Source organism: Calliphora vicina, chromosome 4 (genome assembly GCF_958450345.1).
Source record: "Calliphora vicina chromosome 4, idCalVici1.1, whole genome shotgun sequence".
Lineage (NCBI taxonomy): Eukaryota > Metazoa > Arthropoda > Insecta > Diptera > Calliphoridae > Calliphora > Calliphora vicina.
This window is the reverse complement of record NC_088783.1, coordinates 56,367,267-56,387,070: the sequence shown is the minus strand read 5'-3', so window position 1 is coordinate 56,387,070 and position 19,804 is coordinate 56,367,267. Positions and strand designations below refer to the sequence as shown.

General features: G+C 32.0%; 2 protein-coding genes across 4 annotated transcripts in view; one reads left to right on the top strand and one right to left on the bottom strand.

Moving 5' to 3' along the window:
* Positions 1-2,222: 2,222 nt before the first annotated feature.
* LOC135957313 (NEDD8 ultimate buster 1-like) lies at positions 2,223-8,807 on the bottom strand. Its single transcript, XM_065508039.1, has 6 exons — positions 8,385-8,807; positions 8,198-8,321; positions 7,758-8,107; positions 7,447-7,689; positions 3,169-3,714; positions 2,223-3,103 (listed from the first exon to the last, which is right to left on the bottom strand). The coding sequence occupies exons 1-6, from the start codon at positions 8,502-8,504 to the stop codon at positions 2,645-2,647; spliced, it is 1,842 nt and encodes a 613-aa protein (XP_065364111.1). The 5' UTR covers positions 8,505-8,807; the 3' UTR covers positions 2,223-2,644.
* Positions 8,808-15,871: 7,064 nt separating this feature from the next.
* Positions 15,872-19,804, top strand: part of l(1)G0196 (inositol hexakisphosphate and diphosphoinositol-pentakisphosphate kinase) — a 42,996-nt gene continuing 39,063 nt past the window's right edge. For 2 of the 3 annotated variants that reach the window (XM_065510235.1, XM_065510232.1), the window contains exon 1: positions 15,873-16,660. In XM_065510235.1, the coding sequence (XP_065366307.1) occupies positions 16,493-16,660 (168 nt within the window). In that variant the 5' untranslated portion in view covers positions 15,873-16,492. Of the gene's footprint in view, positions 16,661-19,804 lie in introns of all 3 variants that reach the window. The other variant, XM_065510231.1, reaches the window with a different exon arrangement.

Sequence of the window (19,804 nt, the reverse complement as noted above, 5' to 3'; positions counted from 1 at the left end):
TCTTTATTTTACAGATATTATCAAGGGTGTTGTTCAGTAGACATAAGTAGTCTCATACCTAATACACGCACTTTCATTCGGAGCACACGGCTATAACACAGATCGAACCCATTTGCTATTAATTTGAGTACCGACCGCACGACACATTATAGGGAAAACTCTTTTTTTGGTCGAACCATACGTATATGGAATCTACTACCTGCCAACGTATATCCGCCGGTATATAATATTTTTCAATTCAAGTCAAACGTCAACAAACACTACTCCATCTTTCCTCCTTCTCACAACTTTATTTTCTAACATCAGGTTATAAAAAAAAGCATGAATCTGAGACGCATCCATTCCTTCATCAGAGAATCTGGATGGTTCACCCTGGTAACAACGAATGTCGAATAAGTATCCTGCTGTTTACTTGTTGGGTATTACAATGGGATCAGTTTTGAATGAACCCAAGTCAGCTGCTTGATGAGTGGCTGCCCATGGAACTTAACCTAATCTTTGACCCAAGTGAGCTATGGTTCGCGCGGCTGCCAATTCAACTTAACCTAACCTTGCCGGCACTACTTGGGATGTGGTTAAATAAAACAGCTACAGTGTGGTGACCACTGTTTCTTCATTGACTGAAGAAATATTTATGAACCGTCACAGACAGCCATTAAACTCATGCGGAAACAAAGAGGGAAGACAACGTCATGTTAAAGCAATAGTTCCAGTTACAGGCTCTCCCGGAACATATCAGTAATAAACTACGTATACACGAGGAGAGCATAGTTTGGTTCAGAAGCGTAGTGTACAATGAAAACACTTCCACTCGGAGACCTATGGGTCCATTGTGATACCTTTGAAGAGATGAAATAACTAAAAGAACTAACAATCCAAGGAGATTTGTTGAGACAGAACGCAAGAAAAATCATGAAAAAAAGCTCTCTCTAGTCTAACATGATTAACTACCATAAAGCCACTCCAATCATTTATTGAAGCCGAAACTGTCCTCTGGCTTACAGCTCCCAACATTTTCTAATCCCTCTTGGAATTGTCGACCCAACCACCTAAATCTGTGGCGTTGCAATCCCGGGCAATGGCAGATAATATGCACTTCGGTTTTTAATTGCTCTTCGTTCCCGCACACTATAATAATCCGTAGTGCCGTTGTTACATCTGCTCGTCCTAGACCTAACTGGGCAGTGACCACTAATCATACCTATGATCACTCTAATAATACTCTTGTTCAGGTCCACTAGTATTCTGTTAACTTAAGTATTCAATCTGGTCCACAAGGTCCTGAGGATTGCACAATCCCGTCTACTTCCCCATGACCGGTTAGTTCTGGGCAGAATATTATCCAATACTATACTGTGGTAATGGCTGATTATTGGTTTCACCGATGTAACCATCTAAGGATAGTTCTGAGGCATGCCTTGTTAGCTCATCCGCAATTTCATTACATTCAATATTACAGTGTCCTGGCGCCCAACACAGTCGTACCACGAAATGATCCATCAGCCTTACTCAGGATCATTTACAGTCATGTAACAGTTTGGATTTGATTCTGTGACCATTCTGAGCCTTTAATGCTGCCTATCTATCCACGTAGAAAGTCACCTTATTTCCCCAGGTGGCGTTCTACATCACAAGATATAATATGGCTTTCAGAATAGCCAGTATCTCTGCCTGAAAGACACTACATTCATCAGGAAGTCTGAACGACATTCTAGCGTCCGTCTCCACAATGTAGACACTTGAACCTGTGTCAAACTTCCATTTAGGATCCGTTTGTGAATACAGGAAAACCATCGTATAATCTGGAGGATCTCTACCTTGTCCATGTTTATTTCCGTTATCATGTAGTCTGAGATAATCGTAGCAGCGCGGAGAGAGAGATGTGAAGTTCAGGATGTGTCAGCAGGTTTTAAAACAATTTTTAGCTAGTTAGTCCCGGTCCACACTGTGAAACATTTGCTGCAAAACATTTTTAAATTCTCTTTTGAAACTGCATTCGTGTCCACACAGTTTTTGCTTTTCAGTTTTTTACATTTCTGTACAGAACGAATACGAACGAATAAATGTGAATGACATACTCAACAAAAACTTCATGTACATGAAACATAGTACCATTTTCCATTCCTCTTTCCCCTTTCGTCAACAAACTGAAACGTTTTACAGCAAATGTTTCACAGTATGGATGGGGACTTAGAAGTTTCCAAAATAAAATAATCTACAACTTTCTTAAACAGTCATATAAAAAGTTAAATTTATTCTTCAAAAACTTGATTGATTTTGTTAATTCAACACTAAATCTAGATAAAAAAATGGCCAATTAGTAACGTAAATAAATTCAATTGGAAATTTCACTTCCTGCTCAAAAAAACAAAAAGTTTTCAATACAACTAAATAGGAAATATTACAAAAATCGCATAAGTTCTTTAGTAAATTTAAAAAACTGCTGATATTGTTATCAGGGCAAATCAAGGGTTTCCAAATAAAGTGTAGGAATAAGAAATTTCCAATTGGCTTCATATATAAAAAACAAGAAAAACAGGTTAATAAAAAATTTTAAAAAGAATTTCAACAATCAAACAAAAAACAAGACATTTTTAAAACTTAAAAAAAAGAGAATATATAAAAAAATAAAAATATAAACATATTACTGTTCCAGTAAACGTTTGTATTCGGCGAGAAATTGTTCTTCTTGTACTAAAGGTAAATCCAAATAGTCCTGTTCGTTGTCCGTGATTTCTTCGGTAAATCTGTTATAGGCCTTCAAGGATTCCATTTCCTTTTGAGCCTTATCCAAAGCCTTAGTAATCAAAGAATTGGCACCGGAAGATGTAGAGGGTCCTCCATAATTGTCATTGGCCACTACAGAGGCAGCGACAGCTGTCATACGATCCATGGCAGCCACCAATTCCGTTTCATTGCCATAGAGTTTCATCAGAAACTCAATGGCGTTGTCCAAACTATTTTCGGTAGTTTCCAAGGCCATACGGGCCATTTCCTCATTGAAACCTAATTGCTTGAGTTGTGATAAAATGTCATCATCAGCTGTGGCGGCGGGGGGTAGGTTGTGTCTTAATTCATCAGCTCCCGTTTGCAAGAGATCCAACTGTAATATTTAAAGTGTATAAAAATTGTAAATTTGTTGGTAAGATGTGGCTTGTTTGTACTTACCGCTTTGGGCACATCATTTTTGCAGCGCTTTAAAGCCTCTACCACTACATCACGCTCATAACCCATCTCCACCAATGTACACACACTACGTGGATTTACCCAGTCTTTGTCATTATTTTTACTGGCCAAATTCTTATGAACCTGTCGTTCTTTTTTGGAATTTTTACGTGACTCTTTTAATTTCTCTTTGCGTTCGTGTATGAAATTGATGGCTTGTTCCACATTACCACTACACGAACGTAAGGCCAAGCGAGCCTCAAAAGGTTCATAGCCCATTTCTACTAAGGCCACCACTAGAGTATCATCTACTTTGAGAGAGCCCAGCTCCGTTTCGGCTGTTACAAATTTCTCGTATGCCTCATTGCGGCGATTTTGATGAAAGAGTACCACACCTTGCAGCAGATGTAAACGCATTATTAAAGCCTTTTCGGGACAGGCATTGCCTTTGAGGGTTATCAAACGTTGCAAATTGTCGCCATACGAGCGGCGAAAGCTTTTGTCACATAACTCTAAGCGACGTTGGGCATCAGGTAACTGGGTAACATTCTATGGTGTGGTAAAGAAATATATTTTGAAATTGGTTTTAGGGAATTTAAGTTCAACGATTTGGATTTTTGAAGATTTTTATTGGAACTGTTTAAATAAGCATGGGTTAATGTGGCGCATAAAATGTGTGTATTAGTAGTGTTAAATGCATGATATATCTTGATTAAGCAAATTAATTAATTAATGTAGAAATTAACATAAAAAGAGAAGTTTGTACATATAAACTTTATAAGTTGGCAAATTAATATTCTGGACAATGACAAAATTATATACAGTGGTTAACAATATAATGGAAACTTCAAAATATTTAAGTAATGGTCGAAATCCAAAAAAAACTCCTAAGAAATTTTTATTTTTTTAGTATTTCATTTATTGGATGTATGACTTAATAATGCGGGATTTACAAAAGGCGTACCTTTTAGTTGTTGAACATTTTTGTGTAAACCACAAAGTTTTGTTTTGCTTCTTAAATTTCCCAAAAAAAAGTGCTTTGGCATACAGATTTCTTACACATTCACCAATGTGTTTCATCGGTTTCAACATACGAGAGATGGTTTGTGCGGTTCAGAAGTGGTGATTTTGACACGGAAGACAAATATCGCCAAGGCCAGCCAAATAAGTTTGAAGACCAGAAGATTGTTGTCAAACTCAACAAGAGCTTGCAAAATCATTGGGAGCAGCAATTTCAAAACGAGGACCCAGAGAGAGACAAGGCGAAAAAAGTATTATCCGCAAATTACATGATCTTCCAGTTTCGGACATACGACAACTGAAGTTATAGAAGCCATCAACACAGCTAAGCCTTCAAAGGCAATAGTACCTGAAGAAATATCCATGCTGATGCTAAAACACTTAGGCGAGCGGGGAGTTGAGTACCTGACAACGCTTTTTAACCTGTTAGTAAGGAGCTTAATAATACTGGAAAATGGGTCGTTGTTAAAACCTGGGAAAATCGAGAGCGAGGGACAATCGTACAGGCCGTTCCCTCCTGTCACCTGTAGCGAAGACACTCGAAGCTCCTCTCCTCCCCCAGCTGACCCTTCAACTACCAGCAGCTCGTCACAAGCATGTATTCAGTAAGATGCAGCTGTCCTGTAAGATGCGACACTGTCAGTCACGCCACACTCTTCCAGGACATCCTGCAGTCCACAATGCCGAACAACACGAAGGGTTGGATAGTGAACTATATGAGAGGCAGGCAGTCGTCCGAGGAGTTTAGAGACAAATGCTTAAAACCCCGTAGAGTTAAACAAGGAGTCCCTCAGCTCGGGGTCCTGTCGCCGCTCCCGTTTAACTTCTACCTCTCTAAACTCTCAGTGCCCTCACAGGGTGTGGAGATAAACACCTATGCGGTGATTTCTGAACGAAATCCACAATTTCTGTGCAGGAACCATTTGCTCGCAGCTCGAATATGACAGCTTTGAAAGACATTCATAGAGACGCCATGAATGTCGTGCTTAGAGGTCGCCCGCCAATGATAGCAGACGCCGACAAGATTCTGCCGCGCATAACAAGTGTCGTTCTGACACAACTTAGATCAGGATGGAGCATCAGGTTTAATGCCTTCTGGTCCCGCATAGATCGTGCGGTTCTCAACTTATGCCCAGCGTTCAGGGTCTTTATGACACCCTGTCCAGCCAACCCTACTTCACTATGTCCAATTGATTTATGGACCCACCTAGTCGAAGTAGCACCATTCCATGGACTTGATTTACAGACAACAACACCAAAGCCAAATATCCATTGTGTTAAGAAAATTCTCTGTGTTTGGTGAGAGCACAAGGGTCCTATCTATTATGAGCTGCTAAAATCTGATCAGACCATCACAGAAAACCTGTACCGAACGCAACTGATTCCTTTGAATCGAGCTTTGGCCGAAAAACGCACAGAATATTCGGCCAGACATTAAACCGTAATATTCCTGTTAAAGTATTTAGAATGAAGTGGTTGGGAAGTTTTGTCTCACCCACTTTATAGGCCAGACCGTGCTCCGTCCCACTACTATTTGTTTCGATCGATGCAGAATGCTCAATCTGATATTGGATTGATTCGTTCTTGACCTCAAACTATGGACTGGACTATGACTAAAATAAGGACAATACAATGGATTATACTATGGACTAGACTTTGTACTAGACCATGGACTAGATTATGGAATAGACTATTGATTAGACAATACTATGGACTAGCCTATGTACTACACTATAAACTAGACTATGGACTAGACTAGTCATAGTCTATCCTACTGCTCATAGTCAACACTTCCATTTTACACAGCTCAAAATTAATTGATATTTAATTTAGCGTATTCTTAGAACTATCAACGAACTTTAGATAGATAGATTATATAAATTTAAACACTTTCATTCGGAGACCTATAGGATCCTTTGTGATACCCTTTAAAATATAACTAGGTGTGAACTAGATGTGAAGAAAAGACAAAAAATTTATTTTTATGTAAATAAATGAATAATAAAAATAAATGAAACTGAGGTCATACCTCAATAATTTGTTTAAATGTTTTAAATTAATTTCTTTTAATTGGTTTAACACTTAGGTACTATATCTTTCCCTTCGACCGTCATACAAATGTTCACCCATCACTGGCTCTTAAACTGATTTTGGATTCATGCAAAAACAGAACAGTATTCCCTTTCTGTGTCGACATGTTTAAATTGTGTAAGACCAGCCTTTTGGACTGCGTCAAACAGTTCTAGAACTAATTTTAAATTTTAGATTTTTGAAAACCTCCGGCGGAATGATTTTTTGGAATCTCTCTTGCAATTAAATTATATTGGAGTAGTTTTATGAGGTTTTCCTCCCAAATGTTGAGTTTTAACATTACCTATCTCACAATTTTTTTATATTTTTTGCAACTGCTGATTCATTAATTGAATATTTATCACAGATCGTTTTTTGCTTCAATCCAGCATTAAAATCGATTAGTTTTTTGGTTTTAAATTTTTCGCATATCTTGACTCTAGCCATTTTTACTAACTATTTAAAATAACTTATTGTGCGAAAAAAAATTACAATCCAAAATTATTAAAATAAAATATTGAAATATCGTTAAAACATGATGGTTTTTACAACATTTTCTTAAACATTATTTTGGCATTATTTTATAAAGATATTAATATCTATTATTTATTCGGGTTTCATTTCTGAAATCGCATGATTTGTTGAAAATTTATTTAAGAAATAGGAAAATGTCATAAAACATTCAAAGCCGTTTTTCTCGAAACGAGTTTTTTTGAATTATGACGTTGTTGCAGCAAAAGAGCGATATGTATATTTGTTAAAAGGTCTTGATTTTGAAAACTAAAATTACGAAATATGTATAGTTTTTATAAAAAGTTTTCATTGTCTCACTCACTATATCTTGATTAAATCTGTCCATACACGGGTGAAAAAATCACAAGTAATTGAAAATTTTCAATCACAAATCAGGCGAACAAATTATTCCGTGTGTGGCCAGCTTAAGTATAGATAAGTTATAATGAATATTGAAAAAAATACAAACAGAATGAATGAAAAACTTATATATATACCATTACCACTAATGATGAAGGATATAAAAACATAAACATATCAAAAATAATTTACTATTAAATTTTAAACAAAAATTAAATAAAAAAGTGTTTAAATCATAAAATGTTTTGAAATGCAAATAATAAGTGGGCGAGTAAGTTCTGTTACTAATTTTATTTAAAAAAAAAAACTTTAACATACCTTTAGGCACAAATAACACCAAACAATATCCAAATTAACTAAAGCATAGTTGTCAACCGCTTCCAAAAACTTTGAATTACATGTAATAAATTTCTCATCTGCTTCGAGCAGCAACACCAAGGCCTCATCATAATGTTCACGTTTCATGGCAGCACGTGCTTTTTCATAATAACCCAAGGCCATTAAGAGAGCACGATTTTCGGCGGGTGGTAAAAATACAGGATTGCCATCTTGATCTTCCATCTAAAAACACAAAAACTCATATTAATAAACAAGATTTTGAAAAAAATTATAAACAAATTTAAGTTTACCTCAAACAATTGACGACTTGAATCCACTATAGATTCCACATCCATTTTTATTTTACGTATACGATCGTACATGGCATCTTCTTGATTTTGTTCCACACCCCTATCCACTTCACTGATTATCACCATTAATTGTTGATTGTTTTTGATATTTTGTATTTCGAGAGATCTTTCGGGATCGATAATTTTACCAGCTGATATGCATTTAATGCGACTGGGATCAATTATATCTAAAGATTTGGCCACAATTGTTTGCAATTCACTGCCTAAAGCTTTAAGGGCACATTTCACTTCTATAATATTTTGTGTGCCCTGTTGATTGTTAATGCGTCGTACACTAAAAGTGGCCAGACCTGGAAAGAGGAAACAAAATAAACATTTATGATTTATTTAAAGCATATATTTTTTCGGTTTTTAAAATATTTATAAATACACCCACTAACCTGTCTCTGCAAATTCCTTACGAGAGGCCAGCTTTCGTAAAGCACCTTCCTGTAACTCTGTTAAGGCCAATTTACAATTGGATTTAGTCATGCCCAAGTCCTGACTAAAATTACTAGACAATTTCTATACAAATGGAAGACACAAAAATTAACAAAATTCATTCCAAACAACTCAGTACAAACCCACCTCAATTTCTTCCTCCACACAGCCAACTCCATCGTAATAGTATGGTTCCAGCCACAATTTAATGCCCAACAATTGTAAACGTGCTCTTACTTGTATGATAATATTATCTATTTGGGACATCTTGTTTTGAATTTATTATTGATTTCAACACTGTTCTATCTAGTGCACCAGTGGGAGAGTTCCGATCACTTTTCTTTTCTACACTGCTCTCACATTAATAGAATGACAAGCAATTTGTTATATTTATTTCACAATAATTATTTGAAATATTTTTTCACTTGTATTCCTTTTCAATGTGATATTTATTTTCTTGTTGCTTTTAAATTTCCTTTGTTTATATCTAGTTTATTTATTTTTGTTTTTGCTGTTCTATTTTGACCACGTTGTTTCTACGTTGCACTTCTTCTTCGTTGTGGGGTTTTCTCTTTTTTTGTCGCAGCTGTACTCTAACACGTAGCAATTGTTGTTGTTTTGTGTGTCAGCTGTTTTGCAGAAGTAAGGGGAATGTAAAGTTAACAAGTTATTTTTAATTTGGAATGAAACAAAGGTAAAAGATACAGAAAATTAAATTTATAGGGTAATCCATTTAGCAGAAATTAAATATAAATAAATTACTTGTATAAATTTGTTGATATGAGAGTGTGAAGTACTAACGCTGTCAAATTATAACGTATAAATTTGTGTAAAAAGGCACACAACAGGATCCAATTGGAATACGAAAATTGTCAATATAAATTTTGGTTTTTTAAAAATTTTACCAATTGGAAGTCTGTGAACTATGAAATTCTAAAATCTACAAATCAAAAATCTATTTCCATAAGAATACCGCTGTCTCTGAAGATTTTTCGTCAGAAGACCTGATATTTATAAAAATTTTGTCTTGCATAGCAAATTTTCGATAACTTAGAGTTAAAAATTCAACCAAAAAAATAAAATATGTCGACATTCCATCAAACAATCTCAAAAAATAGTTCTTTAGCTTAATTCACAGTATTAATAATTTTAATATGAATAGAGTTCTTTCATTATTGAGTTAATTCATAATCATTTAAATCTAAATTGCTTGTTAATTCAAATCTAACCCAAATTAAATGTTTGACTGAACTAAGTGAATTGACGATTTCTTTATGAATGTGTTTGCAAACAGTGAAAAAGTTAAGAGGTGACTACTGCTTATAGAAACTAATATTGCCCATTATTAGCATGATTTTTAATAATGATGAAAACAGAAAGGTAATTAGTAAATTTCAATCGTCATTAATAAATTTTAATCATCTACAGTAATGTCAAACGAACAAATAAAATAAAGTGAATAAAAACAAGTAAGAGAGCTACAGCGGTTGACAAAACAGTGCAAACTTTTCCATATGTAGCCCAAAATTTAATTTTTTTTTATTACTTTACTTGTATAGTTTTATTTATATAAATTAACTGAAAAACAAACATCATAATTAATTATATTCTGAAAAAAGGCAACAAAATTAAAAATATTCACTATTTCGCTACTGAAAAAACAATGGAAACTTTTAAACTTCTGCAAGAAAGAAGTGTAAAACGAAAATAATATTTAAAAGAACGATGTAAAAAGCATCCTGTTTACAGTTATTTTATTTTTAACTTATGGTAATTTTTCACAATTTCTTTTTCTAAGTTTTTCGCATAATTGCTTTTTTTCAAAGTTAACGAAAATGGCTAAAGTTAAGATTTGTGAAGACTTAAAAAATAAAAGAATTAACGATTTTAAAACTGGTTTAAAACAAAAAAGTATCTGTGAAAAATATTCAATAAATAAATAAGCAGTTTCAAAAATTATAAAGAAATTTCGTGAGACTGGTTCTGTAAAAACTCAACATTTAGGGTGGAAGACCTCGTAAGACTACTCCTAGACAAGATAATTTAATAGCGAGAGAGTTCCAGAAATTCCCAAAAATAACTCCTCGAGAGGTTGTTAATAGCCTAAAATTATAAATAAGTACCCGAACAGTTGGTCGCAGGGCAAATGAGGCTGGTCTTGGTTGCTATCGTCCTGTGAAAAAACATTCATTTCTAAAAAGAACCGTTCTGCTGGTCTACAATTTGCCAGGGATCATTTAAACTGGTCGATACAGAAATGGAATACTGTCCTCTTTTCTGACGAATCCAAATACAATTTAAGAGGCAGTGATGGGTGAACATTTGTAAGACGACCAAAGTGAAAAAGATTAGATCCAAAGTACACAAATAAGACTGTAAAGTTTGGCGGTGGCAATATTATGGTATGGGGATGTTTTTCAGGCAAGGTATGGTCCCAATTCATATTATAAAAGATACCATGACAGGTATAGGATACAGAACCATATTATAATAAGTTATGTATCCATACGCTGAGGAAAATATGCCCCTAGTTGTAACCGAATGGTTACAATCCAACGAGGTACGTGTTTTGAAGTGGCCTGCCCAATAGCCAGATCTCAATCCCATAGAAAATCTATGGGAAATTGTAGATCGTAAAATAAGGACCCAAAATTAGACCAGGAAGGAAGATTTATCGGAGGCGGTTATACGGGAATGGCAAAATATTTCAAAGGAGACCATTGGCTCTTTAATTGGTTCAATGCATCGTCGATGTGTAGCAGTTATAAAAAATAAGGGATACCCAACAAAATATTGAGTTATTGCAAAGTTTAGACCATATTTGTTGAAATAATACCTAAGTTTCCATTGTAATAAAGAAAACTTTTAATTTTGTTTTCTCATTTTTAGAATTTAATTAATTATGTCATTTGTTTTTTGTTAAGTTAATTAAAGTATACAAATAAAATACTACAAAAATGTTAAAACTTTTTAAAAAATTATTTTAGATTTTAGGCCACTAATGAAATATTTGGAAAAGTTTCCATTGTTTTGTCAACCACTGTACATTTTGGAATCTCACTGTACATAATTCACTACTTGATAGTTTTATTTTCAGTTTATTTTTCATTTAATGAATTAATACATTCTATTCTCCAGTAATTTGCATTAGAAACAAAGAAAACGAAACACAAGTATTTGTTTATATTTTTTTGCAATACTTTTTAATTACTAATTTGCTGAGCTTAACAAAAAAGCCAACAAAACAAGTTTTACCAATGTAAACAAAAAATATCGGCAATAATTTTGCGAAAAACAAAATAAAAACAAATTACCGGCACTAAATTAAAAGCGAACATGAAAAACAAAATAAAAAACAGCTGATATGGCAGCTTTATTTGGATTTTGCGCGTTGAAAAATCTGCACAGTCTGCAAATGTTGTTTTCTGACATTATATTTTGCTCCCCTCTTCGTACAGAGTTGTATTTTGTACTGCTTTTTCAAGATTTCCACGACTGGAAACGATTGGAAAGGCAGCGAACATGCTTCATGTTTGTCAAACAGACTCGTCAAACACGCCTATCTAATTTACATAGCGGTTTGACAAACACTATTAAGCAGGGATTTTTTACTCGTCGGACAGGTAAGGATTACACATGACTCGTTGTTTGACGGTTTGAAGGTGTTTTCTGCGACAGAATTTGGTTTGTGAAACTCAAAAAAAAAGCAGCGAGAAACGCTATTTTTGGATTTTTAAAATGATTTGCAAATTTCCTCGACACAATTTAGAAGGAAGAATTTCGAATTTTAAAGTGTATTCACATTGTGAAAAGTGGAATTAGAAATTCTAAAAAACACTAAAATAAAAATATCAATCTAATTAATAACTTGAATATTTGCAAGGATATAAAGAACAAAACAGATTTAACATAAAGAAAGGAATATTATTTATTAAAAAATAGTTAATGAAAAAAGATAATTATAAATAAGTGGGTATAAAACCAACAAGCAAAGCTAAATATGAGACGGTAATTAAATAATATGAACTGATCATCTTTTTACTGGCTATGCGAAATTGCATAGTTTGTCCCTCCTCAATATTTTCCAATTGTCCCGCCAAGGCATTGTGTTTATAGAAAACACCTTTCACATCTCCAAAGAATTTCACCAAAGCGTAAGTTTTATTAAACTTGTCTACGGTACCCAGGTAATTTACATTATTAGCGTCATCCAAACTTAAACGTGACTTGCTGGTCTTGAACAACATGAACGTTCAAATTACGACACGGCATAATAATTTTTGCAGAAAAAGAAACTAAATATCACAGGAAAACTTTCAGAACTTGTTCTAAAATAACTAGTTCCAGAACGAGTGTAATCAGAACCTCTTCAGATCCTTCAATGACAGCCTTGGAACTAGTGATGCAATTACTTCTGAAACCGAGTACTACTAGTCAATATCAAACAAAAATCACTGGTGAATGAACTAGTACTATAATTACTGTTCCTAAGAATGTGTATTTTCTCAGTAAAGCTTCCCTAGATTAATGATATATCAAAGAAATATCATTAATTACAGGACTGGTTCCGTTCTAAATAACGTGTACTAGTTTATAACCAATTCTGGAGGTGACAATTTCAAACAAGAACCATTGGTCGCAACTCCAGACTTCATAGAACGAGTACTTGCTGCATTCTAGAACTAAAATAGTTTTCCTGCTTATAATTAACTGTGGCCGTTACAAAATCACCAGGTTTAATATCATTGAAACTAAAATACTCTTTTACAGTGGGATTTGCGTGCATATTTCGATAAAAGCTCATCTTGATCACAGTTTCCTTTATAGTTGGCTTTAATAGTTTTGTACGAAATGAGACCTTTAAATTTATTGTTTAATATTAAAACGACACCACCTTGGCGTTTTCAACAAGATCACAAGCAGACAGCAACAAAAACATATCGCACTCTTTCAACAATACTGTATTAACTCAAAATTTTTGGAATTTCACTTTTAGCAAGAAATCAACTAACAACTAGTGAATGGTATGATAAGCTAATAACACTAGTTTACAAGGTTTTTTCTCATGAATTGAAACATATGGGGATTTGTGTATTTAGGTCTTTTAACTTCGGAAAAAATATTAAAAAAAATCTTGGACGTCAAACTTTTGAGATATTTATTAAAAACGAAACATATAAAAATGTACATTAAATTAGGACAAACAAATTAAAAGTGAAGTGTTTAGTGCTCTTTTTATAATTATTTTCATTTGTCTCCCTCACGACACTCCAACAGTAGTGTTCTAGCATATTCTGATCCCAAAAACCTTGATAATTCCTCTTGAAAAACTTCAATATTTGATGGAAACATTCTCTATGTTCGTCACTCATGTGTCCGAGGTTTTCCGGGAAAAAATCCACATGAGAATGCAAAAAGTGAATTTTGAGGGACATAATTACACCCCATCCCTGTAATTTTGACTTTTCCCCAAAAAGTCTTAAACAACAAGTTTAAAAGAATTCCATGCTGCTTTTTCAATATCGATTAATAGACACTCAAATTTGGTATCACCCAAAATTTTTCTTATTTGAGGACCCACAAATATCCCTTCTTTTAATTTGGCCTCAGAAAGACTCGGGAACACGCTGCATAAATATTGAAATGCTGGTTTTGTCTTATCTAAAGCTTTTACGAAATTTTTCATTAAACCTAATTTAATGTGGAGTGGCGGCAAAACTATTTTTTGTGGGTCAACCAAACTGACATTTTCACTACAATTTATGCAAATCGAATTAGGGACCCACTTTTTATCCTGATTTGACACGTGGAATCCAAAATAATGTAAATAAGCATTTTGCAGTGTTTGTGTTATAGGAAAACCTCGATTTAACTGAATAAATTTTCCGCAAATAACACAAAAATGGTCTGGGTTTATTTTACACTTTCTAGAAGACATTTTAAAATAGTTTTTTCATTCCATGAGCAAACAAAAATATTTGCTTTGTAAACTAGTGTAATCGATTTTCGACCATTTTCATTTCGATTTTTACAGTCGATTAATCGATTTGGGAACTACATATAGCAAATGACCCATATACGCTATAATTACAGATTAAAATCATATTTTGGAAGAGTATTATAACTCCTTTATGTTGATGTGCTCATTTTATAAACCGTATCGGCAAACATTTGACAACAATTTTATGGAAAAAATTTCGTAGCACTTTTTATAAAAATTTCTTAAGGTTGAGAAAATGTCGCATTAAAAAATGAGGTCCTCCGTGAATATTTTCCGATGTCTGCAGAAGATTAATACATTGCAAATTTTAACAATACTAAAAATTCCGGAAATTTATTTTTATTTTGATTAATCGTTATCAAAAATCGATTTCAGCATAAAAATAGGAGTATATAAACGATCACGAAATAATCGGTTTTAGACCCTGAATATCGATTTTCGACCATAATCGTAATCGATTTACCATTCACTACTAACAACATCAATATCTACTGTAAAAATTTCAACGTATTCTGATTATTCTTTCACCTCGAAAACCACATTTGAGACCATTTTCGTGAAAGTATTATTTTTAGTTAATACAAACGTTTATATACACCATTTCCAATTGTATTTTAGAAATTTCCAATTATATTCCAGAAAATTCTAATTGAATTTCAGAATTTTCTAATTATATTTCAGACTTTTCCGTTTATATTTCAGAATTTTGCAATAATATTTCAGAAATTTCTAATTACATATGTATATTTGAGAATTTTCTAATTTAATTTCAGAATATTCCAATTATATTTCAGAATTTTCCATATATAATTTTTGAAATATAAATGAAAATTTCTGAAATACAAATGGAAATTTCTGAAATACAATTGGAAAATTCTGAAATACAATTGGAAATTTCTGAAATACAATTACAAATTTCTGAAATATAAATGCAAAATTCTGAAATATAATTGGTATATTCTGAAATTAAATTAGAATATTCTCAAATATAATTGGAAATTTTTGAAATATAAATGAAAAATTCTGAAATATTATTGGAATATTCTGAAATTAAATTAGAAAATTCTCAAATATATGTAATTGGAAATTTTTAAAATATAAATGGAAATTTCTGAAATAAAATTAGAAATTTCTGAAATACAATTGGAAATGATGTAGAAATATGTACATCGTATATTTTCATAAAAAAGGTATTATTTTGATTTGAGCCTTTATCCCTTAAATGCATATTGTTGTCAATTATCTACATTCCAGTTCCACTTAATTTTAGATGAACATGTGCTTGATAATAATTCAGCACGTAATTTATCAGCTGGGTATTTAACACCGTAAATATCTATTTGTTGAAATTACGGACATAAAACAAACTAAACCTATAGGAAATATAGTAAATAAAAATCAAATAAATATTTGATGAAATAAAAGTAGAAATAATGCATTTAAGGGTTGTTAAAAATAATAAATTTCGAGTTATTACATTATTGCTGAACGAGTGCGATAAGTTTGCAGATTTCTGTTGTTGTTTATATTATCGTTGGGGTATTCTCTATTATTGTTGGGGCTTTTTATTATTATGCTGCTCAATCAGTTGCTCGATGGCGTTTGACAAAAGTGACGTGTGAATTCGTGAAATTACGGGGAATCGTAAGAAAAAGAAATCAGAATTTTTGCCTAATTTAAGCAAAAAATATATAAAATTAATGCGCAGTGTTAAGTAAAAGAAAATAACAAAGAATTACATAATTTTTGAAGCTTAACAAATTATTAAAAACAAGTGTTAAATAAAATACAGAAAAAGTGGAGTGTTAAAACTTGAAAAAGTTAAACAAAAGATTGAAGGTCATTTGGTTGGTTGGTGAAATTAAAAAAAAATGCTTGAATTTCTTTGCGTTGGCGAACTGTGAAAAAATCGATGAGAATTTTCAAACCTTAGTGGAATATTAAAATACATTTTTCATTTTGCAAGCAATTATTTAAGTTTTGTCCATCATTTTTTGTGTTTTTCTGTGAATATGTATGAACAACTCAATTAAATGCATTCATTACAAAATTGCTCAAATAAAATTTTACTAAAAACACCAATTACTAACCTTCAAAAGCAACAAACAACGGAAAAAAATAATAGCAGCCACAATAAGATTTGCCTGCTGCAGCAGTCACACCTCAAATTAGAGACCTCACCAGCAGCCCTGACACATTTACCAAAGCCAACAAAGGCAAGCATTGATAGTAAAGAAGACGTTGCTCACTGAAAATGTCTTACACTGAATTGGAATCAGGTTATCAGGATTTACGTCAACAATCCTCCCAACAAGCTGCTGCCGTCTCGTCGCAGTCTCATGCCACCGTTGTAGGAAACACCGGCGGCAGCGTTGATAGATCTCATCAACGGCCTGGATTTTTTGTTGGTCATGATGGCAATGTAATTTTCATTTCAACTAATTATAGACATTCATATGTATATTACTAATTTCTATTATGTAGTATTTGTATTATAGTTTGTGGTAATTTTTGTGTAGTTTTATGTGTGATCCTCCTCACGATTTGCATGTGTAAATTTTGTGTGTCTTCTATGTATGTAGAAAAATCAATAAGTCAGTTTTTTTCCACAGAAATGGCCTTGAGTAAAATGTTTTGTAAATATTTTATGTATCCCTTGTAAACAGTTTTTTTTTCTTGTATGCTGCGGCTGCTGTTTTTACATGACAAATTTCAATGTCAAGTTTAGTTAATGTTAAAATTATATACCTAGTAGTTATGTGTGAGGAAAAGGAGCTTTGGAGCAGTAAGGAAAGTTGAGTGGTAGCGCAGGCAATGTTATAACTAAAAGAAAAAATTCTTCTAAAAGTAATTCGAAACAAAAGCTAAAAGCAAAAGGCTTGGTTGAGAGGAATTTCTCAAACATTGTTTCTAAATTATAAACATTTTGATTTGATTAAACGAAATAAATCTGAAATTCATTGAGTCTCTAAACTGAAAAGAAACTGAATTTACATATTACTGAATTTACATATTAAATATATTAAGGAAATTTCATGATTAAAAAAAAAATAATAGTAAATGAAATGAATTTTGGAAAAAAAGTTTTGTTTAAATTGAATTTGTTTTTGGAAGGAACTTAACTCTTTTTAGATACTAAAATGTACTGTTGTCTTTAGAAAATACTTTTATACAAAACATTTTCTATAGAAAAAACAGTAATACACAATATTCTCTAGCAAAAACTGTTATATACTAGATCATTTTCCAGAGAAAAACTTCTATAGAAACAATTTTCGATTGAAAAAAATGCATATACTCAAAATTTTATATTGAGTAACTGTTATACAGAAAAATATCTATAGAAATAATGAATATACGAGCAGTTTACATAGAAATTTTTATAATGACAATTTTCTATAGAAAATATTGTTATACACAAAATTTTCGGTTGAAAAAACAACTAAACTCAAAATTGTATACAGAATAACTTTTACACAGAAAAATGTTTATAGAAATATAAAATATACAGGCAATTTTCCACAAAAAATCTATTATACCGACTATTTTCTATAGAAATAACAGTTATACACAAAATTTTCGATTGAAAAAACGGCTAATCTCAAACTTTTATATGGACTAACTGTTATACAGAAAAATGTATATAGATATACAAAATATACAGGCAATTTGCCGTAGAAAATCTATTATACTGACAATTTTCAATTGGCACACTCAAAATTTATGATTAAGATTCATTATTTTATATGGAAAAACTATTATACAGAAAAATGTCTATAGAAATACAAAATATACAGGCAATTTGCTGTGTAAAATCTATTATTTTGACAATTTTCAATTGGCACACTCAAAATTTATGTTTAAAGAAACGGATATATTCATAATTTTATATGAAAAACTTTTATACAGAAAATTTTCTATAGAAATACAAATTTCAATAGAAAAAACTGTCATACAAAAAATTTTCTATAGAAAATATATGTAAATATAAATGTCTTTGTAAGTTTGTTTGTTGGTTTGTTTGTTTGAGCATCACGCCTAAACGGCTGTACCGATTTTATTGAAATTTGGAACGTAGATAGATCCTTACTGGGAAGCGTCAATAGGCTATATATTTTTTATTTTACTACGACAGGGGTAGCGAAGCGCACCGGGTCAAGCTAGTATTCTATAAAAGAAACTGTCATATAGATAATTTCCCAGAGAAAAACTGTTATATGGGCATTTCCATTATGTCATTTTCAAGATAAAAACCGAGGCTTTCGCACGGGACAAATAAAGAAGTCATTTTCGCGACAAACAATTCAAACGCCAATTTCAGCGATGATTAATTTCAATGTGATTAATTTTATAATGTTTTGCATTGATGTCACTTTAAAATGGTTCTGACTATACGAAAAATTATTTATACTTTTTTTAAATAAATTTTAATCACTGTCGCACGGGAAGTATTAAATTAAAAGAAGTATTTAATATATTTATCTCAATATAATATCAACAAACTAAAAACTTAACAAAAATTTAGTATGAATAAGCCCCTGTCTATACATGACATATATTTATCATAACAATAAATTACGCTTATTTTCAAGACAAAGTCTGATCAAAAATACTAATAAATGGGGACTATACCTGATAATTTTTTATCTTGACAACCATTTTGAAGTTTTTCGTGACAAATATTTATCAAGATTAAAGTGTGTAGTAGTAAATACAATAAAACAATTAATTTGAATGTAAATAGTATCACGAATATCTAACGCAGTTTTTTTTAGAATACGCAGTCATATCTTATTTTACTTCTTGACCATTGCAAACAAAAGTAGAAAACTGGGCTATATTTTTTGTCTAAATTATAATACAAGGAATGCTTTTCAACCTGATCAGAAGCCATAAAATATATTTTTATCCCATTTATTTGGTGCTGTGCATATTTACATGATTTATTTTATTTATGTAAGAAGAAAACATTTTCAAATTTAAAAATTTCAAACTTAAGATGTCGCACAGGACCAACTTTATATAAGAAATCTTATTTTTCATTAATCATTCTTTTTTGACTCTATGTACCCTCAGAAAGATTTTAGATATCAAAAGTAATGTCTCTCTTTAAGAACTTGTATCAAAACAAAACGCGCATTAGAAATATTCGAATGAGAATAGTAGTCCTTTGCATTCGAATATCTCAAAATGAGTATTGAATAAATGTAAAATTTCTTTACATTATTTAAATTTGATTGTTTCTTTATGAAAATATGATAAAACTAAATGTTTTCAAAAACTTTTAATTTCCTGGTCTAGGTGGACATTTCTGTGGAAATGACCATATACAAAATTGTTCATACAAAAAATTTTTATACACAAAATTTTCGATTAAAAAAATTCGTATATTCAAAATTTGATAGGGAATAACTGTTATACAGAAAAATGTCTATGGAAAAAACTGTTATATACAAAATTTTCGATTGAAACAAAATGTATACTCAAAATTGTATATGTAAAGACTGTTATACAGAAACATTTCTATAGAAAGAACTATTATAAAGACAATTTTCCATACTAAATC

What these genes read in the sequence shown, in the direction of transcription:
- LOC135957313 (XM_065508039.1), bottom strand. Translation starts at nt 8,504, where the DNA reads ATGTCCCAAATAGATAATATTATCATACAAGTAAGAGCACGTTTACAA. An exon ending in CAAGTCGTCAATTGTTTGAG is followed by an intron (nt 7,690 to 7,757) that starts GTAAACTTAAAT and finishes TTGTGTTTTTAG; the next exon opens with ATGGAAGATCAAGATGGCAA. An exon ending in GGTGTTATTTGTGCCTAAAG is followed by an intron (nt 3,715 to 7,446) that starts GTATGTTAAAGT and finishes ACCACACCATAG; the next exon opens with AATGTTACCCAGTTACCTGA.